At 42.1% G+C, this 18,724-nt stretch overlaps 1 protein-coding gene and 1 long non-coding RNA gene across 2 annotated transcripts in view; one reads left to right on the top strand and one right to left on the bottom strand.

The window, feature by feature from the left end:
* Window positions 1-1,644: 1,644 nt before the first annotated feature.
* On the bottom strand, window positions 1,645-7,576 carry LOC308556544. The gene is made up of 4 exons (XR_013998722.1): window positions 7,491-7,576; window positions 5,071-5,334; window positions 2,326-2,402; window positions 1,645-2,131 (listed from the first exon to the last, which is right to left on the bottom strand). It is a non-coding gene; the product is annotated as an uncharacterized lncRNA (long non-coding RNA).
* CHSY3 (chondroitin sulfate synthase 3) overlaps window positions 4,492-18,724 on the top strand; it is a 239,784-nt gene continuing 225,551 nt past the window's right edge. The window contains exons 1-2 of the mRNA XM_081135845.1: window positions 4,492-5,329; window positions 7,486-7,769. Coding sequence (XP_080991971.1) covers window positions 4,528-5,329; window positions 7,486-7,769 — 1,086 coding nt within the window. The 5' untranslated portion in view covers window positions 4,492-4,527. The remainder of the gene's footprint in view (window positions 5,330-7,485; window positions 7,770-18,724) is intronic.

Genomic DNA, 18,724 nt, shown 5'->3' with positions numbered 1-18,724 from the left:
GTTTGAAATTGTTAAAGGATTTAAAGAGGACAAAGAATCAGTTTTGTACTTTTCTCTAGAAACTATAATAATTTTAAGAAGTTTTTGTTTTATTGTTTTTCTCAAAACCTACTGAAGTGCTTCATAGAGATTTTTATCAGGTTGTTCAAGAGTATGACTCTCGAAACATTCTTGTTTATATAAGAACAGCAATCCTATCAGTCGTTTTTAGTCATTGATGTTAGAATTACCTACATTTCTGTGTTCTCTCTTCCAGCATGGTATACAGATCTAGCTATATTTCAGTTTGCATTTATTGTGTTTACTTTTCTTCAACGATGAAGTTTCCATACAAATTTGTTGCTTTACACTCCTTTTATCCAAATAAAAATGTTTTCTTAAATTCTTCCTAGAATGTATTACTTTATTCTTTGTTTTAATTAAAAAAACAGTGCTTGGTAGAGATTTCCCAGAAAATTGCCTACCCTAAAACTCATGTATCTTCAAAATTAAAGTATGAGAAAATTACTGCATTGACTTTTGTAAATACCAAATCAATAGCTAGAGGTATCTCAATAAATAGAGAATTAAACTCATAGAAAAAACTTCCCCAGATTCTCTACTTATTACAAATGAGGAAGACATCGTGTAGAAAGAAGAAAGGTATTTATCTCTTCTGTTCCAAAGGGGTCTCTTAAATAATGTTTTAAATGCTGTTCTGGTTCCACTCTTGTCTCCATCTAGTTCCCCCCCCCCCCAATAGGATCTAGAGTGGTCCTTACAAAAAAAATAAAAACCATATGACTACTTTACTCAACACCTTTATTGTTGCTCAGAATTAAAGCTAAAATCTTTACAAATGTCTTCAAGGCTCAAAGTATGCACTGTCTCATATGGGAGATGCTTGTTTCATGTGTCTATGCAACACTTAAAAAGTGGCCAGTCTGAAATGAGGTGTAAGTGTAAAACACACAACAGACTTGGAAAACAGTACCAATGAAAAGAGTGGCAATTTTCTCACTGATAATTTTATATTGACTACCTTTTGGAATGATAATATTTGGATATGTTGAACTGAATAAAATTCTATGTCTTGTATTAATGACTCACATTGTAATTCCATTGGACACCTTGGCCTAAACGATCAGCGCGTCACCAGCTCCCTTCCACCCACCAGCTCCCTCCCCCTTCCAGCCCGCATTGGCCTCTTTGCTGGTCTTCAATGTCTCCCTTAGGCCTTTGGGTTGCTCTTCCCTCTTCCTGCAGTCTTTCCTCAGACATCCTCATGTAAGTTTCCTCACTTTCTTCTGTTTTTTTGCTAAAATTATCAGAAAGAACTTCTCTGACCAATCAATTTTATATGGCCACCAATACATGCATACACCCACAATCTCTTATATTTTTTCACAACACTTATAACCCAGTGTATGTATGTATGTATGTGTGTATATATATATATATATATATATATATATATATATGATTATATATGTACTTATGATTATATATATAATCTGTCTCCTTAGGAGAATACAATCCCTATGAAGTCTAGGGCTTTGTCTGTTTCATTTACTGCTGTTTTTCTAGAATAGTGCCTGGCTTATGGTAGATACTAAATTAATATTTGTTAAATAAAGAAAGGATGAAGTATCACAAAAAATGAGTAAGGTGATATTTAAGAGGTTTTATTATAAAGGAAGAGATTGGAAAGTGAGAAAAACTAACATTTTCCGAGTGCCTACAGTAAACTAGATAATGTGCCAAGCACTTACATATATCTTAATAAATCCTCACAAAAAGTATTTACAGGTGAGAAATCTAAAGCTCAGATAATTTAAATAACTTTCCCAAGGTCACTTAGACGGTACAGAACATCGCTTCAATGCTTTTCATTTTATTTCAATGTCTCCAAGTGCCTTCCCTGACCCCCAGACTAAATCAGGTGCTCGTACAAATACTCCCTCGGAGTACGCACTCTACATTGTCCCTTCATATCATTTGTCACTGCTGTAATTCACTCTGGCGCACCGTGTTTAATGTCTGCATTCTCCACTGCACTGTAAACTTCATGATAGGTGGCAGTGAAAATCTTGTTGACATTTCCATGTCCAGAGCCTTCCATCTTGTTGAACGAATGCTTAATCTCTAACACCTATTTGTCGAATAAAAGAATGAATAAAGTTAATTTTCTCCCAAAACATTGTAACAGTTGACGAGTGGGTTATTTGTGCCCAATGAGAATTAATGATTTTGCAGATCAGCTACATGGCTGGCACCGATTGGCAGGATATTGCAGGGGAGAGCATGCTGGTGTGTAGGGGGACTGTTTGGTTCTTTACCACTTACCTAGGTGATGGGACCATATGGTACGGATTTCCTCTGACAATGTGCTGCCCAACATGGCAGCTCCCGGGCACATACTGCTATTAAAATCAAGGTTAATGAAAATGAAATAAAATTGAACATTATTTCTTCAATCACACTAGCCACATTCTAAGTGTTCAATAACCATGCATGACTAGGGGCTGGCTGCCTTATTGCACAGCACAGAGAAGTCCCAGTAAGGAAGGGTTCTATTGAACAGCACTACTCTAAAATGTCCTTGGGAAGATATATTTTTTAAGTGGAAAGGGGCCTGTTTGATTAGTTTTGTATCCTAGCTAAAATTAAACTTTGAGAGAGAATCCAATAATCTGTTTCCCCAAGTGTTTCTGGGCAAGACCTAGATGTGAAAAGGAGCTTCACTGCCCGCAGATGAAACATTTAGACAGACAGGCTCCTGCACAGCCAGTGACTGGCGTGGAAAGAACCACTCCTCCGAGGGCTCGGGCAGGCAGGCCTACTGTTCCAGGGACGCTGCCAGCCCCTTGCTGGACGGAGCCCCACGTCTAATGCCATTCAATAGCATCCTTTTGCGTTTGATGTACAAAACAGAAGACTGAAATTTAAAAAGGGGAGGGTTTGGGATGCCAAATGCACCTCAGACTGCAGTCAGATTCACGACTTCTAGAAAGAAAGTTGTTAAACGCTTCCTTTCCTTCTTCACAGTGTCATATATCTTCAGGTAATTTCTTCATAATGTAACTTTCAATGATTTTGGTCAATACAGCTTAACTTTTTTTTTTGAAATTCTGTTGTTAGAGATTTTACCTCCCTCATCGGAGAGGTAAAACATATTCTGCCATTGCCTTAGAAAATAAAATCGTTTATAGACAAGAATAAAAAAATTATTTTATTTTCTAAGTTCACTTAGGGGAAGGGGTAAGAATTTTCTTAGTTTCAATCTTCCAGGTATAGGCCCTATAATTTGTTCACGTTTTTCCAGTCCTACTGACACCATCTACTATCAAGATTGAAGATAGTTCATAGTTGTCACTTTTGGAGAAGACACCAGTAGGAGAGCTGAGGAGGGGACCCCTGGGCAGGCCCATATTTCCCCAACTCAACAGGTGGAGAACATGGAATTTTTATATTCTTTGGGGGTTGAGCCCCCACTCCCCATGATCTCCCCCAGCCTTTCCGGGTTCGGTCTTTCCAGCCCCTCTGAGGTTTTCTCAGGAGAGGCACCGGGTGACAGTGGCGCTTCCGTGGAGAGGTGACGGAGGATGCAGGAGGGGCTGGGGCGAGGGCAAGGCTGGGATGGGGCAGCTGGTGTCCCGAGCAGCGAGCGGGACCCGGAGTCGAGGAGGAACCCGAAAGGACCGACGACGCGCAGAGGAGCGCGGACGGCCGGGCGGCGGCGTGGGGAAGGGTCACGCCGGGACGGGCAGGCCGCGGCCGGGGGAGGCCAGCTGGGTCTCGGGGACCCGAGCTCCGCCGATGAGGTCAGCGGGGCGACGCGCCGGGAGGAGGGCGGAGGGCCGCGGGGCCCCGGGCGCGGAGCGCGAGGCGGGCGCGGGGCGGGCCCGACGGGAAGTGGGGCGGAGAGGAGGGGCGGGGGGCGTCGGCGCGGCGCGCGGGGGCGGCCCGACAGCGCTCGTCTCCTTCCGGAGGGGAGGCCGGCTCGGGACCCCGCGCGGGCGGGGGGCGCCCGAGGGCGCGCGGCGGGGGCCCGGGAACTACCACCGCCCTCGCTACAGCCCGGAGCTGGCGGCGCCGGGTTCGAGGCTCCTCCTCTGGGCCAGACCGGAGCCGGGTTGCGGGGGGAGCGGGAGGCGGGAGCGAGGGCGGGGGCTCGGGAAGGAGGCGGGAGGGAGGGACCAGGCGCGCCAGTGACAGGGTGGCAGCCCGGGAGCGGACGCGTTGCCGCCGCCGTTCCACCGCCTCCTCCTCCGGCAGCTCCTCTCGCCGCCGCCGGGAGAAGTTTCAGTCCCGACCCTCGCTCGGAAGCCGCCGACCGACCTAGAGCCGGGCGGGGAGCGCGGCCGCGGCTGCAGCCCGCGGCGGGCAGGCGCCCCGAGCGCCCGGAGCGCGAGCCGGCGTCGGCGCCTGGGCGGCGGGCAGCGGCCGGGGCTGGGGGCGCGGAGGCGCGGGAGGGGCGGGCGCGAGCCGGCGGACCCGCGCGCAGCGCCGCAGCCGCTCCGCTAGCGTCGGCGCCGGGCAGCCGCGATGGCCGTGCGCTCCCGCCGCCCCTGGATGAGCGTGGCACTGGGTTTGGTGCTGGGCTTCACCGCCGCGTCCTGGCTCATCGCCCCCAGAGTGGCGGAGCTGAGCGAGAGGAAGAGACGCGGCTCCAGCCTCTGCTCCTACTACGGCCGCTCGGCCGCCGGCCCCGGCGCGCAGCAGCGGCTCCCCCAGCCTCAGCCCCGGCCGCGGCCGGAGCAGTCACCGCCCCCCGCGCGCCCGGAGCCCCAGGGGCCGCAGCTGCCCGAGCCAGCGGCGGCGGTAACCAGTTTTCGGAGCAGCCCCTGGCAGCAGCCACCTCCGCTGCAGCAGCGGCGGCGAGGACGCGAGCCCGAAGGTGCGACGGGGCTCCCCGGCGTCCCCGTGGCGGAGGGGGAGCCCGAGGAAGAGGACGGGGGCGCGGCCGGGCGGCGGAGAGGCGGCCGCCCGAGGAGTAGCCACAACGGCAGCGGGGACGGCGGTGCCGCCGCGCCGAGCTCCCGACCCCGAGATTTCTTGTACGTGGGGGTGATGACCGCGCAGAAGTACCTGGGCAGCCGCGCGCTGGCGGCGCAGCGGACCTGGGCGCGCTTCATCCCCGGCCGCGTGGAGTTTTTTTCCAGCCAGCAGCCTCCCAACGCCGGACTTGGCCAGCCCCCGCCGCCCCTGCCTGTCATCGAGCTGCCGGGGGTGGACGACTCCTACCCGCCCCAGAAAAAGTCCTTCATGATGATCAAGTACATGCACGACCACTACCTGGACAAGTACGAGTGGTTCATGCGCGCCGACGACGACGTCTACATCAAAGGTGACCTCCCCCGCCGGCCCGCCTCCTCCCTCTCCACCCCGCCCCGCCCCGCCCGGCCCCTCTGCCTCCGTGCCAGCACGTGCTCTGGGCCCCCGCAGCCCCCGCCTCGCGTGCGCCTGCCGCCCCCGGTCCGCTTCCCTCCGCTGCGGCCCGGGCTCTGCGCACACCTGCCCGGCGTTTGCCGCCCTCCCCACTCTTGCTTTCTCGCCTCCGCCCGGCGCTCAGCCCTCCTCTTTACGGGGTGGGAGAGGTGAGGACCGCGACCCTGGGGTTCAACCGGAGGCTCTCCCCACTCTGCCGGGCTCCGAAAGCCGCGGGGGGTGGCACGTTCCCAAATCAGAGCCAGAGGGGCGTGTCCTCGGTGGAGGAAGGGAGGACCGCGGACGGGCGGGAGCCAGCCTGGAGGTCGCTCTTCGTGCTTTGTTCCCTCACCTTTTTATTTTAACGGCATCTAGCGCAGTTTTGGAACTGGGGAGACTGAGGAATCGCCTTCCCTGTCCCGGACCCTCCCCTGTGCGTTTCCTGCCCTCTCAGGCGCCCGGCCCCGCGCCGGGAGCCCTTGAGCATCCCCAGTGCCCCACGCGCAGCTCCTTCCAACCGCTACCGGGCAGCCCTGCGCCGCCCCCTCCCCCCCGCCACCGCTCAGTGAGCCCCCGGGCCAAGGGGGTACTGTCAGATTCGGTGGCGAGAAAAGGTGACGGCGTCCGCGAATGACCCGGACCCAGGAGCTCCGGGCCGGGCCAGCGCGCACCGGGATGGATCCTTTCCAGTCCGCCTTGGCTGCGGCGATAAGCAGAGAGGCTGGACGGCCCCCAAACCACGCGCGGCCACAGCGGGAGAAAACTTTGTCAGCTTTTTAAGGAGGCGCGGTCCTTCACCCTGAGTGCGGGTGGCTCTGGCCAGAGATTTCTAAACTCAGCAGAGAGAAGTTCCTGAGAGCTGGAGTAAATCTTTCCAGCCCAGCCTATTGCGGGGATGGAGAGAGGGGCTGGAGGGAAGTAGAAGGGCGAATGGCACCGAGGTGTCTGTGCGTTTCAGGTTTCCACGCTTCTTGGACAAAGGGGGGCAGCCCTTCCTTAGTTTCTGCCTCTCTACATGTAGCTTCATTGTCTCCCCCGCTCCTTTCCCAGGACTCAAGGAGAAAACAAACATTTCTCTTAATGCTTTGAAAGCTTGTCCTTCAGAACACTGAAATGCCATGTTCTTTCCATTTCTGTTAAGAATGAAATGCATTTTGTGTTAAGAACCCCATAATAGTCAGCTGAAACTCATTGAGGTGAAAGGGGCGTGGCATGGGATCAAGATAATGACTGCAGATGCTGTGCTCCTCAAAAATGATAGTAAAGATGCTGACTGGGAATATAAGAAGGTGACTGCTTATTCCGATTTATCATTTTGTAGAATAACAAGTGCTTTTTGAACTGTGTTAGTTAATTTTAAATGGTTCTTCCCAATGACTTCGCAAACTATAGGTAAACCAATTTTATTCTTAAAATATTTATTTTTTTTCTAAAAGGGTGGTCTCCAAAGTTAAATTTCAAGGCAAGTTAAGGACAAAGCACGACACTAAATCAGTTGTCAGGGGGAAAATAATTATTGGGTATTAACACTCTGTCAGTCAATGCTAAATATCAATATTTAATATTTCTGGGAATTTTATCATTACTTCAAATATGGTAAGAAACCTCTTGGTTCTCCTTATCATTATTTCACCTTTAAAAATCTGACGATTGTTATACCCTGGCCAGGTAGCTCAGTTGGTCAGAGCACCCTTCCCATACCCCAAGGTTGCAGGTTTGATCCTCGGTCCGGGCACATACAAGAATCAATCAATGAATGTTTAAATAAATGGAACAACAAATCAATGTTTCTCTAAAAAAAAACAAAAAACAATCAATAAACATTTAAGAAAATATGATGATTGTTAGACTTAAGGTTTTTCAGTCACCTTGGCTAGAATGTTGATACAATTTTGATTTAATTAATAACTGTAAATTAGTTTTTACAAAAATAATAGAATATTCAGAGAGGTTTTTTCTTCTTTTCAATTGTATAAGACTTATGGGGAGTTTACACACAAGTTCTGTCCCTGACTTTGTACGTATAAATGATTAAGAAATTAGGAAAAGGAGTGATTGTTGCCTTTCTCTTTGCAGGTGACAAGTTAGAAGAGTTTCTTCGATCACTGAATAGCAGCAAGCCCCTCTACCTGGGCCAGACGGGCCTGGGTAATATTGAAGAACTAGGAAAGCTGGGCCTGGAGCCCGGGGAGAACTTCTGTATGGGAGGACCTGGCATGATCTTCAGTCGAGAGGTCCTCAGGAGGATGGTGCCGCATATCGGCGAATGCCTCAGAGAAATGTACACGACACACGAAGATGTGGAAGTCGGAAGATGTGTTCGACGGTTCGGTGGGACCCAGTGTGTCTGGTCTTATGAGGTAAGACCTGAGCTGTGATACAAATGTTCACGTGACGGGTGCGTGCCACTTCACGGTCTGGGCAGTGATTCTGTTTATTCTGTCTGTATCTTTGCATTTGCTTGCAAATGATAGCAGCAGCTGGTTATGGACACAGGGTGATTTCGGGACATACCTTTCTTATTAGAGCTGAGGCCTATCTGAGGTTTGCTCATTGGCGTGATCCCCTTACCGTTACCGTTACCCTTACCCTTGCCCTTACCCTTAATCAGTAGCCTGGAAATACGGTCCGAAAGATGCTCTCCCCTTTTTTTTTTTTGCTTTATTGGTGTTTATATACATGTATAACCATTTCCTGTCTCTAACAAGAGGACTAACTCTCGTGGGCTGCAGCTTTTAGCATTTGGTACTTTGTCGTTTGTTGTTGTTTTGGTTAGGTATGGAGATGCTTCTGTTTTTTTTCAAATAGTTAAAATCTGAAGTTTCTTTGAAGATTTTCATGTGGGAAATTTAACATGTATTTCACTTAAAGCTTAGGAAAAGGTAATTCATAATATATCAGTTATGATAGGTTTGTCCACAAAATTTTAAAATAAGTGAATTATCTAGAAAAACAGAAGTAGTTAAAAACAGTAGTAGTCTGAAGATGTTAAGTAACTGCTTGATATTTTGATTGTCTCCTTAGAGGTGGTTTATGTCTGCCCTTGTTCTGTTTTCCGGACAGCAACTATTATTTAAATAATTGGAGTTATGAACTGTTGTTTAATTGTAGTGATTAGTTCTATAAAATACTCTGAGGTTTTTTTCCTTCGGAAATTGGTTTTTAAGTGAAATACAGTTTTTTTAAAAAAAGTTTTCCTGAGAGATAATCTTAGTAAAAATTGATTTAACAGTTAAATGGTATATTGAGGTTTTCAGTATAATTTGGTTTTCAAGTAGGTGGAGTTTAATACATTTTAGCTACCCAGCACATACCTTTGTAAATGATGACTTAACTCATTTACTTTTCAAATTTTCATGTCCCTTAGTATAGAGAAAACATTTTATGAAAATATATGTATTACCTGTGAAGTCATTATACCTCAAGATTATACATCCTCAAGATTCATTTTTCTTTTAGAAGTTTAATCCCTCTTTTGTAAATTTTGCTTTTTTTTCCCCCCCAGGCATGCGGTACTTACACTGTGGGAAAATAGTTCTTATATTTATTACAGAAAGTAAAAGTTATATGATAAGTAGTTATTTGGAATATGTACTATGCAAACTTAAAATTATTACATACCTCATTCATTTTGATAAGAAAAATAGTAATTTTTCTTTTATAAAACTGTCTTACAACTACCTTTTAGAATAAAAATTTATGCAAGTACAGTATAGTTTAAAAATAGGTAATTTAGAATAAACTCAATGAAAAAGATTTGTCTTTTTCCGTTTAATATAAAACTATCTGGAAGGCGAAAAAAACACAAACTCAATATAGAAAACACATCCAGTGGATTTTGTTTGCATGTGGATATTGTTTTGCAGACTTACTCTGTATAGATCAGAAAAGAAGTTATTCATATTTAAAAATAAAGATGGAGAATTATTGTTTCATTTGACACTTTGTTGCCTTAACATCACATACAAAGTTTTAGCAAGACTGTTGTTTAAGTGTCCCTCCCTTCAGGTTTTCATTGATTCTGCTATAAAGGTACAGTCCTTACATAGCAGTCTAGCCATTCATGTTCCAAGAGAGTAAAATATGCTCAAGTGACCTACATGCTCAAGAATTGATTTAATGATTTATTTATAACAAGGCATTTGTTTTGTTTAAAGTGAAGGGGAGTTATCATAGATGTGTATCCTCTCTGTTAGAATAGTGGAAACTGAGGTCTTTTCATTAATTGGCATAAAGGAAGAGACAAGCAAAAGGAACTCCAAGTCTTATAGGATATAACTTTATGATCGCCATATTTTTATTAGCTTTTCACAATATATTTGACTTTTAGTCCGATACTTGTCCATCACTGAGTTCAGAATCTGTATGAAAAAATCATTTCTACATTTTTTCCTAGCAATAGAAAATATTATTTTCTAAAGGAATACTATTTCAGAATGTTGACTTTGTGTTTTGCTAAGCAATTATATAGAATTTGTTTTGGAATTTCACTCTTGAATGGATCAACTTAACCAATGTTTATTTTAGAGGAGGCATTGATTTAATCCTAATACAGAGTCTCAACGTCTTCTTTAAAAGAATAATGGAAAATTTTATTACCAAGGAATAGCATGTTTATGAAACACCTGAGTAGGTCAGTTGGGGCACAGCCAAACTAAGGCTTTCCAGTTTGGATTTCAGGTTATTTGAAATGATGTCCATTTTTTCAAGTGTTCACATTATATGGAAAAACTTATCTATTCCATTCTGGGTTGGCATCCTGAATAAAGGTGAGATTTCACATCTGGTAATACAATAAGTTATGAAATTGATTAGTAATTTTGTTTCCACATTTCTTTTAAAAGAACCATCTGTGACAGGACTTTTTTAAATTTTGAATTTCTTTTATCTACATCTTTCATGGATTTCAGGATTTTGTTTGGCTTTTCTTCCTAATAAAAGTTCTTGCACAGTTAACAGCACTGTTACGGACACGTATTCACAATTTTTGAGTTTGAATGGATGAAACATTCGTGATGGAATTATATCTTTTAAAAAATAATGAACAGGCTTGCAGATCTTATAGGAAGAGAATTGGACAAAAATATTAAAATATATAGGTTATGTAGTTTTTGTTGAATATAAGTTATATTTTTTATAAAACATAGGAATCTACTACTATTCTTCTTTACTATTCTCTTGAAGTCTGTTTCTCTGTGTTGTATATACAGTTAAGCAGAATAGTGAGAGAAACAGAGAGAAGAAAATATAAACTTGAATTTGGATTTGAGTCACTACTACTTATTAGTTTCATCGTCTTTTTTATTTATTTGTATTTGTTGTTGAAAGTATTACAGATGTCCCCTCTCTTTCCCCACTGACCCCTTTTACCCCACACCTACCCCCACCCACTCCCCACCCTAGGGCCTTACCCCACACCATTGTCTGTGTCCATGAGTCATGCATATATGCATGTAAGTTCTTTCTGAGCCTTGTTTAATTGAACTGAAAGTGGAAATTGTAAGTGTTTACCTCATAGATTTTGGAGATTAAGTGGAATGGTGAAATGATCCATGTTAAGCCCTTAATATAGTGTCTGGCACATGGTAAATTGTCAGTAGATGTTAGCTATTATTACAATGCTGAGTAGATCATGTACTATATTATATATAACATAGACTCATTGATTCATCTATATCAAAAGAGTCAGACTATAAATATTTTTTTTCAGTTAAAGATTAAAGTTTAAGATTTTTTGGCAAAGAAAAAGAAACCAATATATTTCAGTATTTTAGAAGTATGAGAAATCCATTATTATAAAACATGGAAGAGTGTTTAAAACATGCATTAAAAATATTTGCTTCAGTCTTTGAACATCATGTGAAATAAGTGATCTTAAGAAGATCGTGTGGAAGCCTGGCCGCTATGGCTTGGTTGGTCCCCCTGCCCAGTGTGTACGGGGGCAGATGATTGCTGTTTCTCTCTCACATTGGTGTTTCTCTCTCCCTTTCTCTCTTCCTCTCTCTCTAAAATCAATAACAACATATTTTAAAAAAGAGAAGACAGTGTGGAAAATATTACTTAACATGTGATTATTTAATATACATAATTAAGGACTATCAAACAGATCAGACTCTATTTACATTAAAAAATTGTCACTGTATAGATTTCTAGATTAGTTGCCAGAACAGTAGCCCCTTTTCTGAGTTTCTCTTGAATTTTCAGTAGGAAAAGAAGTCAGTAGTATCCCATTTTGCTGTCAACTCACAGGAATTTGTCTCTCAGGCAGCTGGAACCTCCTGTCGAAGTTCCTTGGGTTTTTCAGGAAATGATGTATAGCTTTAGTTCTCACGATAAGGTCCTGGTGGTCTGGGAAAATTTGTCTTTCCTGTTAGCCTCTTGTTCTGTTTCCTTCTCTGTCAACTCCAGCCACTTTTCCTTTTCCCTCTGTTTTTAATGATAAAATAAAACAAATTATAAATGCATGTTGATATGTACTGTTCTTCATCAGGTTCTCAGTACATTAATGTTCTCCTGACAAGCCAACCCTGACATTCCAAGAGCTCACAGGATGTGCACCCAGATCACATTTAGGACCCAGGGATGGCTTGACCTCTTCCAAATAGGAGGCCTTTGGTTGCTGGCAAGCCTCAGACAGACTGGTTGTCTGTGGGCCTGAGACCATTGGAGAGCCAGAATTGAGATTCTTCCTTCCCCACCTGGAGGCAGAAACATCTAGTTTTCAAGGACACATGGCAGATGCTAGCCAACGGACATAACAGGTTGCTGTTATACTCATTTATACCTCAAACTGTATCAGTAAAAAGCACTAAATGTTCGTGAAAAATTATTCTATTCCATTCACTCTGTGAGTGTTAGAATTTATTGGCGTCTACTGTTGGTTAAGTTCACATTTTTGGTTGAGCTCAATCTTGGCTACTGTTTTTCCAGTTATCTGAGCTGCAATCTGGCAGCTTGGGAAGCTGCATATGGCTCTTAAACGTTGTTTGGCAGGCACATGGAGTGTTTTAAGGTATTTTTGTTTTTGTTTTTTGATGACTTTAGCAGCCTTCAGTCACTGTCATGTCCTATTGTCCACAAGGTTCTCCTCGAATGTTCATTCTAACTTCTTTCATGTTGAATTCTCCTTGCATGTTTAAGTGTTTCAGGCAGGCAGAAGAATCTTGATATTTTGAACCAGATAATCTACATGTTGCAAACTTCATTAAAATATTCTTTAGAAAATGAAGTGATTTTTCCAGTGAGAATGAGATGTGTATTTTAAATAATTTACAGAAGAAGTAATTTTTTCAAACTTGGCTGTTGTAATTGATGTCATATAATATAGTTATGCTTTCTTTTTATAGGTATGTTTTAACTAAATAAGTAGGAAGTCCCCACTGTTAAAAAATTGTTTATATAATTCATTTTCAGCCTGTGTCTTAGCAGAATTGGAAGTTCTGTTTTTTTTGTTTGTTTTAGTTTTAGTAGGATCACTTACATTCAAGCATTAAAAGAATTTTAATTTTAATGAGTCTTTTTCCTATTAGGGAGTTTTGCATTTCATCTATCTAAGAGACATTTTTAGAATAGTTTGAATTTATCTTTTTAATGTTTACAGTTAAATGGAGCCACAGAATATATATTTTTATTTCACCTAATTAAATGTTGTTTCAAAGAAAACATAGCTCTATGTTGATAAAAAATGTTTCTCTATGGGTTGAAGAAACCATTTCTTATGACTAAATAGTTTTTTAGTAGATTCCTTAAAGAGTTAAATTCAGAATGTCTTATGTCTGATCTTGGACCCCTAAAGGCTATAAGCACCCTAGAAAATTCCATTATTTCACAAAAGGATATGTTCTGGAATGATTTCCCTGGGCTTGTAATACAAGAGAGTTACACTATAAAAAATTTAACTACATATAACTTCTTCATAACATAACCATTAAGGTTAAAATATGTGTGCCATTCTTATAGGGCTACTGCATGTCCTGCTAGCTGCTTCCTATTGTGGGCTTCCCTCTTTTGTGATGCTAATTTGACTGTATCATGAACAGTATGCCCAAGAGGCACATTAATATCTACTGAAAAGTATAGCTCTGGAGTTTTGATCTAAAATTTAGTCTTTTAAAGGTCTTTTCTTGGTTCTGATTCAGTCATATTTAGTTTTTAACTTGACTAAAGGCAGTGAGCTTCTCACACCTACTTTCCCACCCCCATTCCACTTGTCAGATGAAATCATCATGCATTGATTTTATGAAATTTCTTTTCTGCACACTGTTTCCTTCATTGTACAAAATAAAATTGCATTCCGAGTTGAAGGAAAAGCACGGTATGGATTTTGCATATTTTGTAGTCTTAGCTAGTTCATTTTCATTGTTCACTGATGCCTTATCCCCTGGATTGTGACAATGTATGCTTTCCAAGAAGATGATTTCCAACAGTTGTGAAAAATGGTAAGTTTGGATGGTGTTTTTATGCAATTTGAAATAAACTCCATGATAACATAAATATTCGTATTAGTTTAAAAACCTTGGATACTCTTGCTAATTGAGTATAAGGATTCTAATTTCCTGGAAAAATTCCAAGTCAATTTTCTACTTCCATTTTCTTTGTCTTGGTCTCCAAAAAGCTGTTTAACATCTATCGACTGCCTCCTGTATGTCCCCCTCCCCCACTGGGGATCGAGCCCACAACATGGATCAGGAATCGAACTGGCAGCCCCTCAGTTCATGGAATGACGCTCAACCAACTGAGCCACACCGGCCAGGGCCAAAAAGCTGTTTTGAGAAACACTTATTTCAATCTCTTTTCTACCTAGTGAATTAGTGCTCAGTATGCAAAGAAATCTATTCTATCATATAACTATACTACATTTTAGTTTGATGTTTTTTTTGCACAGATATAACTTTTAATAGGATATTTGAGCCAAACATAAACTTCATTGAAATTAAATTAAAAAAAAATCAGTATCTTGAGTCATTATTTGATATCAGTGAACCATAGGAAAACCTAAGTAAACTGGAATATTGAGGGGTTGCAGTTTTTCAGAATTCTAACGTTCTCTTCATTTACTGTCTTATTAAATAATACTCTAGTTACGGCTTACCTGCATATAAATCAGTTTGAGTCATGACATAACATGTAATGTTACCCTTTCTCGAAAAGGTGTTGGATACTTATAGTACAATAGGTATAAGTCTCTAAATTAGCTGAATCAAAATAACATTTGAAAAAATTCAGTAGGTACTGCTTGGAACTAATGAATAAATGAAATGGATGTCTTAATTTTTTGAGATTGTAAAGCCTTTACTCACCATTTATAATTTTGAAAGTCGTGTTCCTCATCCTTCACAGTCAGTGGTATCTGAACTTTTCATTACCCCTTTCAGTTACATTTATTTTTATTGTAGAACTATTTACTTATAGAGTACCTCAAAAAGAGATGTTTAAAGAAATATACATATTAATAAAACTAATGCACAATAAAATAAAATTAAAATGTGATGAAATAAAGGGAAAAAGTATAGAAAAATAAGAAAAGAAATTGTAAAAATACATGTTGGGCTCCTGTTTTCCTAGCATTAAAGAGAGCCCTAACTCACCGTGATACTGAGACCCGAGAGAAACCTTCACCATAGAACAGACGGGGCTCTGAGGATTCACATACTTAGCACGTCTGTGTAAGTGGCATAGTGTGGTTCCCTTGGGTGTTTCTTATGTATCCTCTCAATTTAAGCCAGGACTGGAACACAGAAGGGCAGTTGTGCAGGAAGGATTCTACTTGGAGACAGTGCAGTTATGTCCAGAGAGCCCTTCAGGGATGTTCCCACTCAACTGTTTTATATCAGGTTGGCCAGTGGGAAGTTTGAGGGTTATGGCTCTTTTCTGGTGAGAACCCAGAGTGCAGCCGTTGTGTCATTGGCTAAGGGGAGGTCTCTGGCTGTGCTTTCCTAACCAAGAGAAGGTAGAGACACCAGCTGTACATAGGGGACTCAAACCAGGGAAAGGACCAGGTCGCCACCCCACCTGAGGAGCAGAGTCAGGCCCAGGAGAATGCCTCCGACTTGGCCTTGAGTTAGCAATGTGGTTTACCTAGTTATTGAGCTGATTATTAGAAATGTCTGTTTTCATAAACTTAATAATTATAAATACCTTATAAATTCTATAAATAATTGTATACTTACTAAATGCATTATATATATTTAATTTTAAGGTAAAATTTGCATGCATAAATTAAAATATTGAAATATCAACATTTTGATGAAAAATAATGTATTTTAATAAGCTAATGTTCTATTATACAGAAATAAAATTTCTATGAAATAACATTTAATGTACACAATAAATATCTTGAAATACGAAAAACATAGTGTTAAAATAAAGTGAAAATAGTGCGCCTTAGAATTCAGTCATCCTACGTCTTATGTAGCCAGCCGGTTTCGTTTGCTCAGATGTACTTACCCAGCGCTTTCTCTCAGCAGCTGAGGCACACGCCTGCCTTGTCCTCATGGAGCTCACAGGGAGGAGTCAGGCTCCTAACCGGTCCCTTGCTGTCATCACTGATAGCGAATCGGGTTCTTATCTTCATCGTCTTTAGCTTTTTCATTCTAAGTCATGAAGCTCCAGTTGGGTCCAGCAGTGGTACCTGTCTCGGAACTAAAATCGAATGGTTCTTATTTCACTTTTCTTAAGTGAGCGTCTTCCTCTTTGTGTTCCTGTCTTCGGAAGAGAAGAAGAAAGACATGTTTAGCATTCGGTTGCATCTGAGTATCTTTTGCGCCTGCTGTATAGCGCAGAGCACTAGGGTTTTGTTTTTGAATTAAGTGTGGAGCTGGACGACTGCCTGGCTTCGAATCCCAGCTCCGCCATCCCCTAACCGTTGGCCTTGGACAGGTCCCTTTTCTCGGTGCCTTGGTGTTGTCGCCTGTTGAAGGACAGTACTTATCTCACGGCGCTCTCGTGACGCTTAAACGCGTCAATGTGTGTAGCAGCGTCCGGAATGATGCCTGGTGGTGCTAAGCGTTCTGCAGCGGGTAGCTGCTTTTGCAGACGCAGACTGGCATAAAATTGTGCCAACTCTCCAGAGCCATTGTGAGGGATAAAAAGGTCAATGGATTAGAAGCTCTTAGAATTATGCTCAGTAAGTAAAAATTCTGGCATAACTGTTAACTGTTATTAGTACATTCCAGTTAACAGTGTTCATAGTCCTTTCTTTCCCTTCTTGGGAAAGAAAGAACGTTGATTGTGGGGAGAGTTTATTGCAGTTGCTTTTTGAAAGATAGGCTCTGCTATGGGGGGAAGGTGCTGATTTAGTGGCTCTCTGCCCTGACTGCACAGTGGAATCCCCTGGGGAGCTTTGAAAAGTTCTGATGTTGGAACCCGTCCCTGACCCTTTAGACCAGAATCCTGCAGGTGAGGCAGGCAGTGTATAGCAGTGTATAAAACTTCCCATGGTAGGGATTCTAATGTGACTCTAGGGCTTAGACCACTGCATAAATTTTTTACTCATTTTCTGTTTTCAAATATCCAGTTCATTCTTTATTCCTTAAAAATTACTTTTTGTTTTATTTCCCTTTTGGGAAAATCACAGTAAAGTAATCAACACCTCTGCATTTCTTTCTACATCTGTTCCAAAGAGCTAGGCACTGGATTAAAGGCAGTGAAATAAAGCCCTCACTCACAGCCATAGTGTGTTTTCTTGTGGTCTGATGTTCATTTTTGCATAGAACTCCTTTCTTTAAGAAAAATTCAAGATGGATTTTAAAACATTCTTAGGAAAAAAATGTATTGTGTATCCATGCAAGGCTTAAGGTTTTATAGCTGTTTTTATTTATTACATTTGAGTAATATATAGTAATAGAGTCCTTAAAATACAGGCACACCTTGTTTTATTGCTCTTTGCTTTATTGTGCTTTACAGATGTTGTGTTTTTTACAAATTGAAAGAAGACCCTCCACCAGCAAAAATATTACAGTCTCTTTATTGCCATACTGGCTTTATTTTGGTGGTTTAGAACTGAAACCCTAGTATCTCCAAGACATGACTGTGTAGGAGGAACTGATTGCTTTAACACTGATTTACTGGATTGGCCTCAACAGGAAAAAAAGAGTGATTTGTGTGATGATCGCAGGAACCATAACTTAATAACTTAACTGGGTAATTGATTTTAACTAGTCATTCTCAACAAGTATTTCATGCCCAGTGCTATAGTCAACTGCTAGAATTGAGGTGAGTAAGGATACACAGGAGTGTGAGGGAAGAAGTCCCTGAGGAGAACGGGGAAATCAAAGCTTTCTCCAAACTAGAAGTAGTACAGAGGGATGCTGCCGGGTGAGTGGGAACTCATGGGAAGGCAAAGGGGGAAAAAGCATGATAGCAAATTGCGTGTTTGGCTTAAGTATGTCTGGAGGCAGGAGAAATGAGGCTCAAAGGCTGTTGGTAAAGCTTGAATACGGAAGGCCTTGTATATCATCTGTGAACGCTTAGAGTGTACCTTGTAGATCAGTGATTCTTAGAATTATTGGGGATAATGTAATTGGTTTATATTCAATTGGTTTATATTCATGCAGCCCATGAATAGTGTGTTTAAAATCTCTCTGGGAGATTCTAACAAATAGAGTGAAAAATTAGTTTCATCGATAATGGGGAGCTTTGAAGAGCCCTTCATTGGTGAGCACCATGATCCGATTACCATGTAGTGTCTATAGCACAAAGGATGCATTGGAGGTTCTTGTGCCCAGACATAGGACACAAGACAGTTAGGAGGCTATTGCCCCAGACCAAGTGAGAGATGAGTCTGGAAAATCCAAGTAAATGTGGAGGTAAGGAGATGGAATTGAGAGCTATTAAGAAGGGAGAATTGACAGAAGTAGGTGATTAAATAGATCAAGGGGTGGAATGGAGAAAGCTTGGCTCCTAGGTTTTGGCCTCAGGTGATAGTAATACTCCTAGAGATAGGGAATATAAGGAGAAGACTAGGTGTGGGTGATTGGTGTGCTTAAGCATGGGATAGGTTGGATTTCTTTCATTCATTATTCATTTATTCAACAAATGCTTATTGAGGATCTAATACTGCAGACACATTTTTAGGTACTGGAGTTGTAGCAATTAAAAAAAAAAAAAGACTAAGTCCCTGCCTTATTTTTTAAAGGGCAGGCAATTTTCTGTTGTCTTATTTAAAGATAATAGATAAGCAGGGGAGAAGCTAAGGAACACAACCTTGGGCGTGCAATTTAAGATTAATAATTTAAGTTATATTTAATGATTTAAACTAGTAATATTATAAAATGTTTCAAAACCTAAGAGCATAAAAATACATACAGTGAAAAAT

This window comes from Miniopterus schreibersii (assembly GCF_964146895.1).
Source record: "Miniopterus schreibersii genome assembly, chromosome: 4".
Classification (NCBI taxonomy): domain Eukaryota; kingdom Metazoa; phylum Chordata; class Mammalia; order Chiroptera; family Miniopteridae; genus Miniopterus; species Miniopterus schreibersii.
The sequence above is the reverse complement of the archived record's forward strand: the minus strand, read 5'-3'. Positions and strand labels throughout refer to the sequence as shown.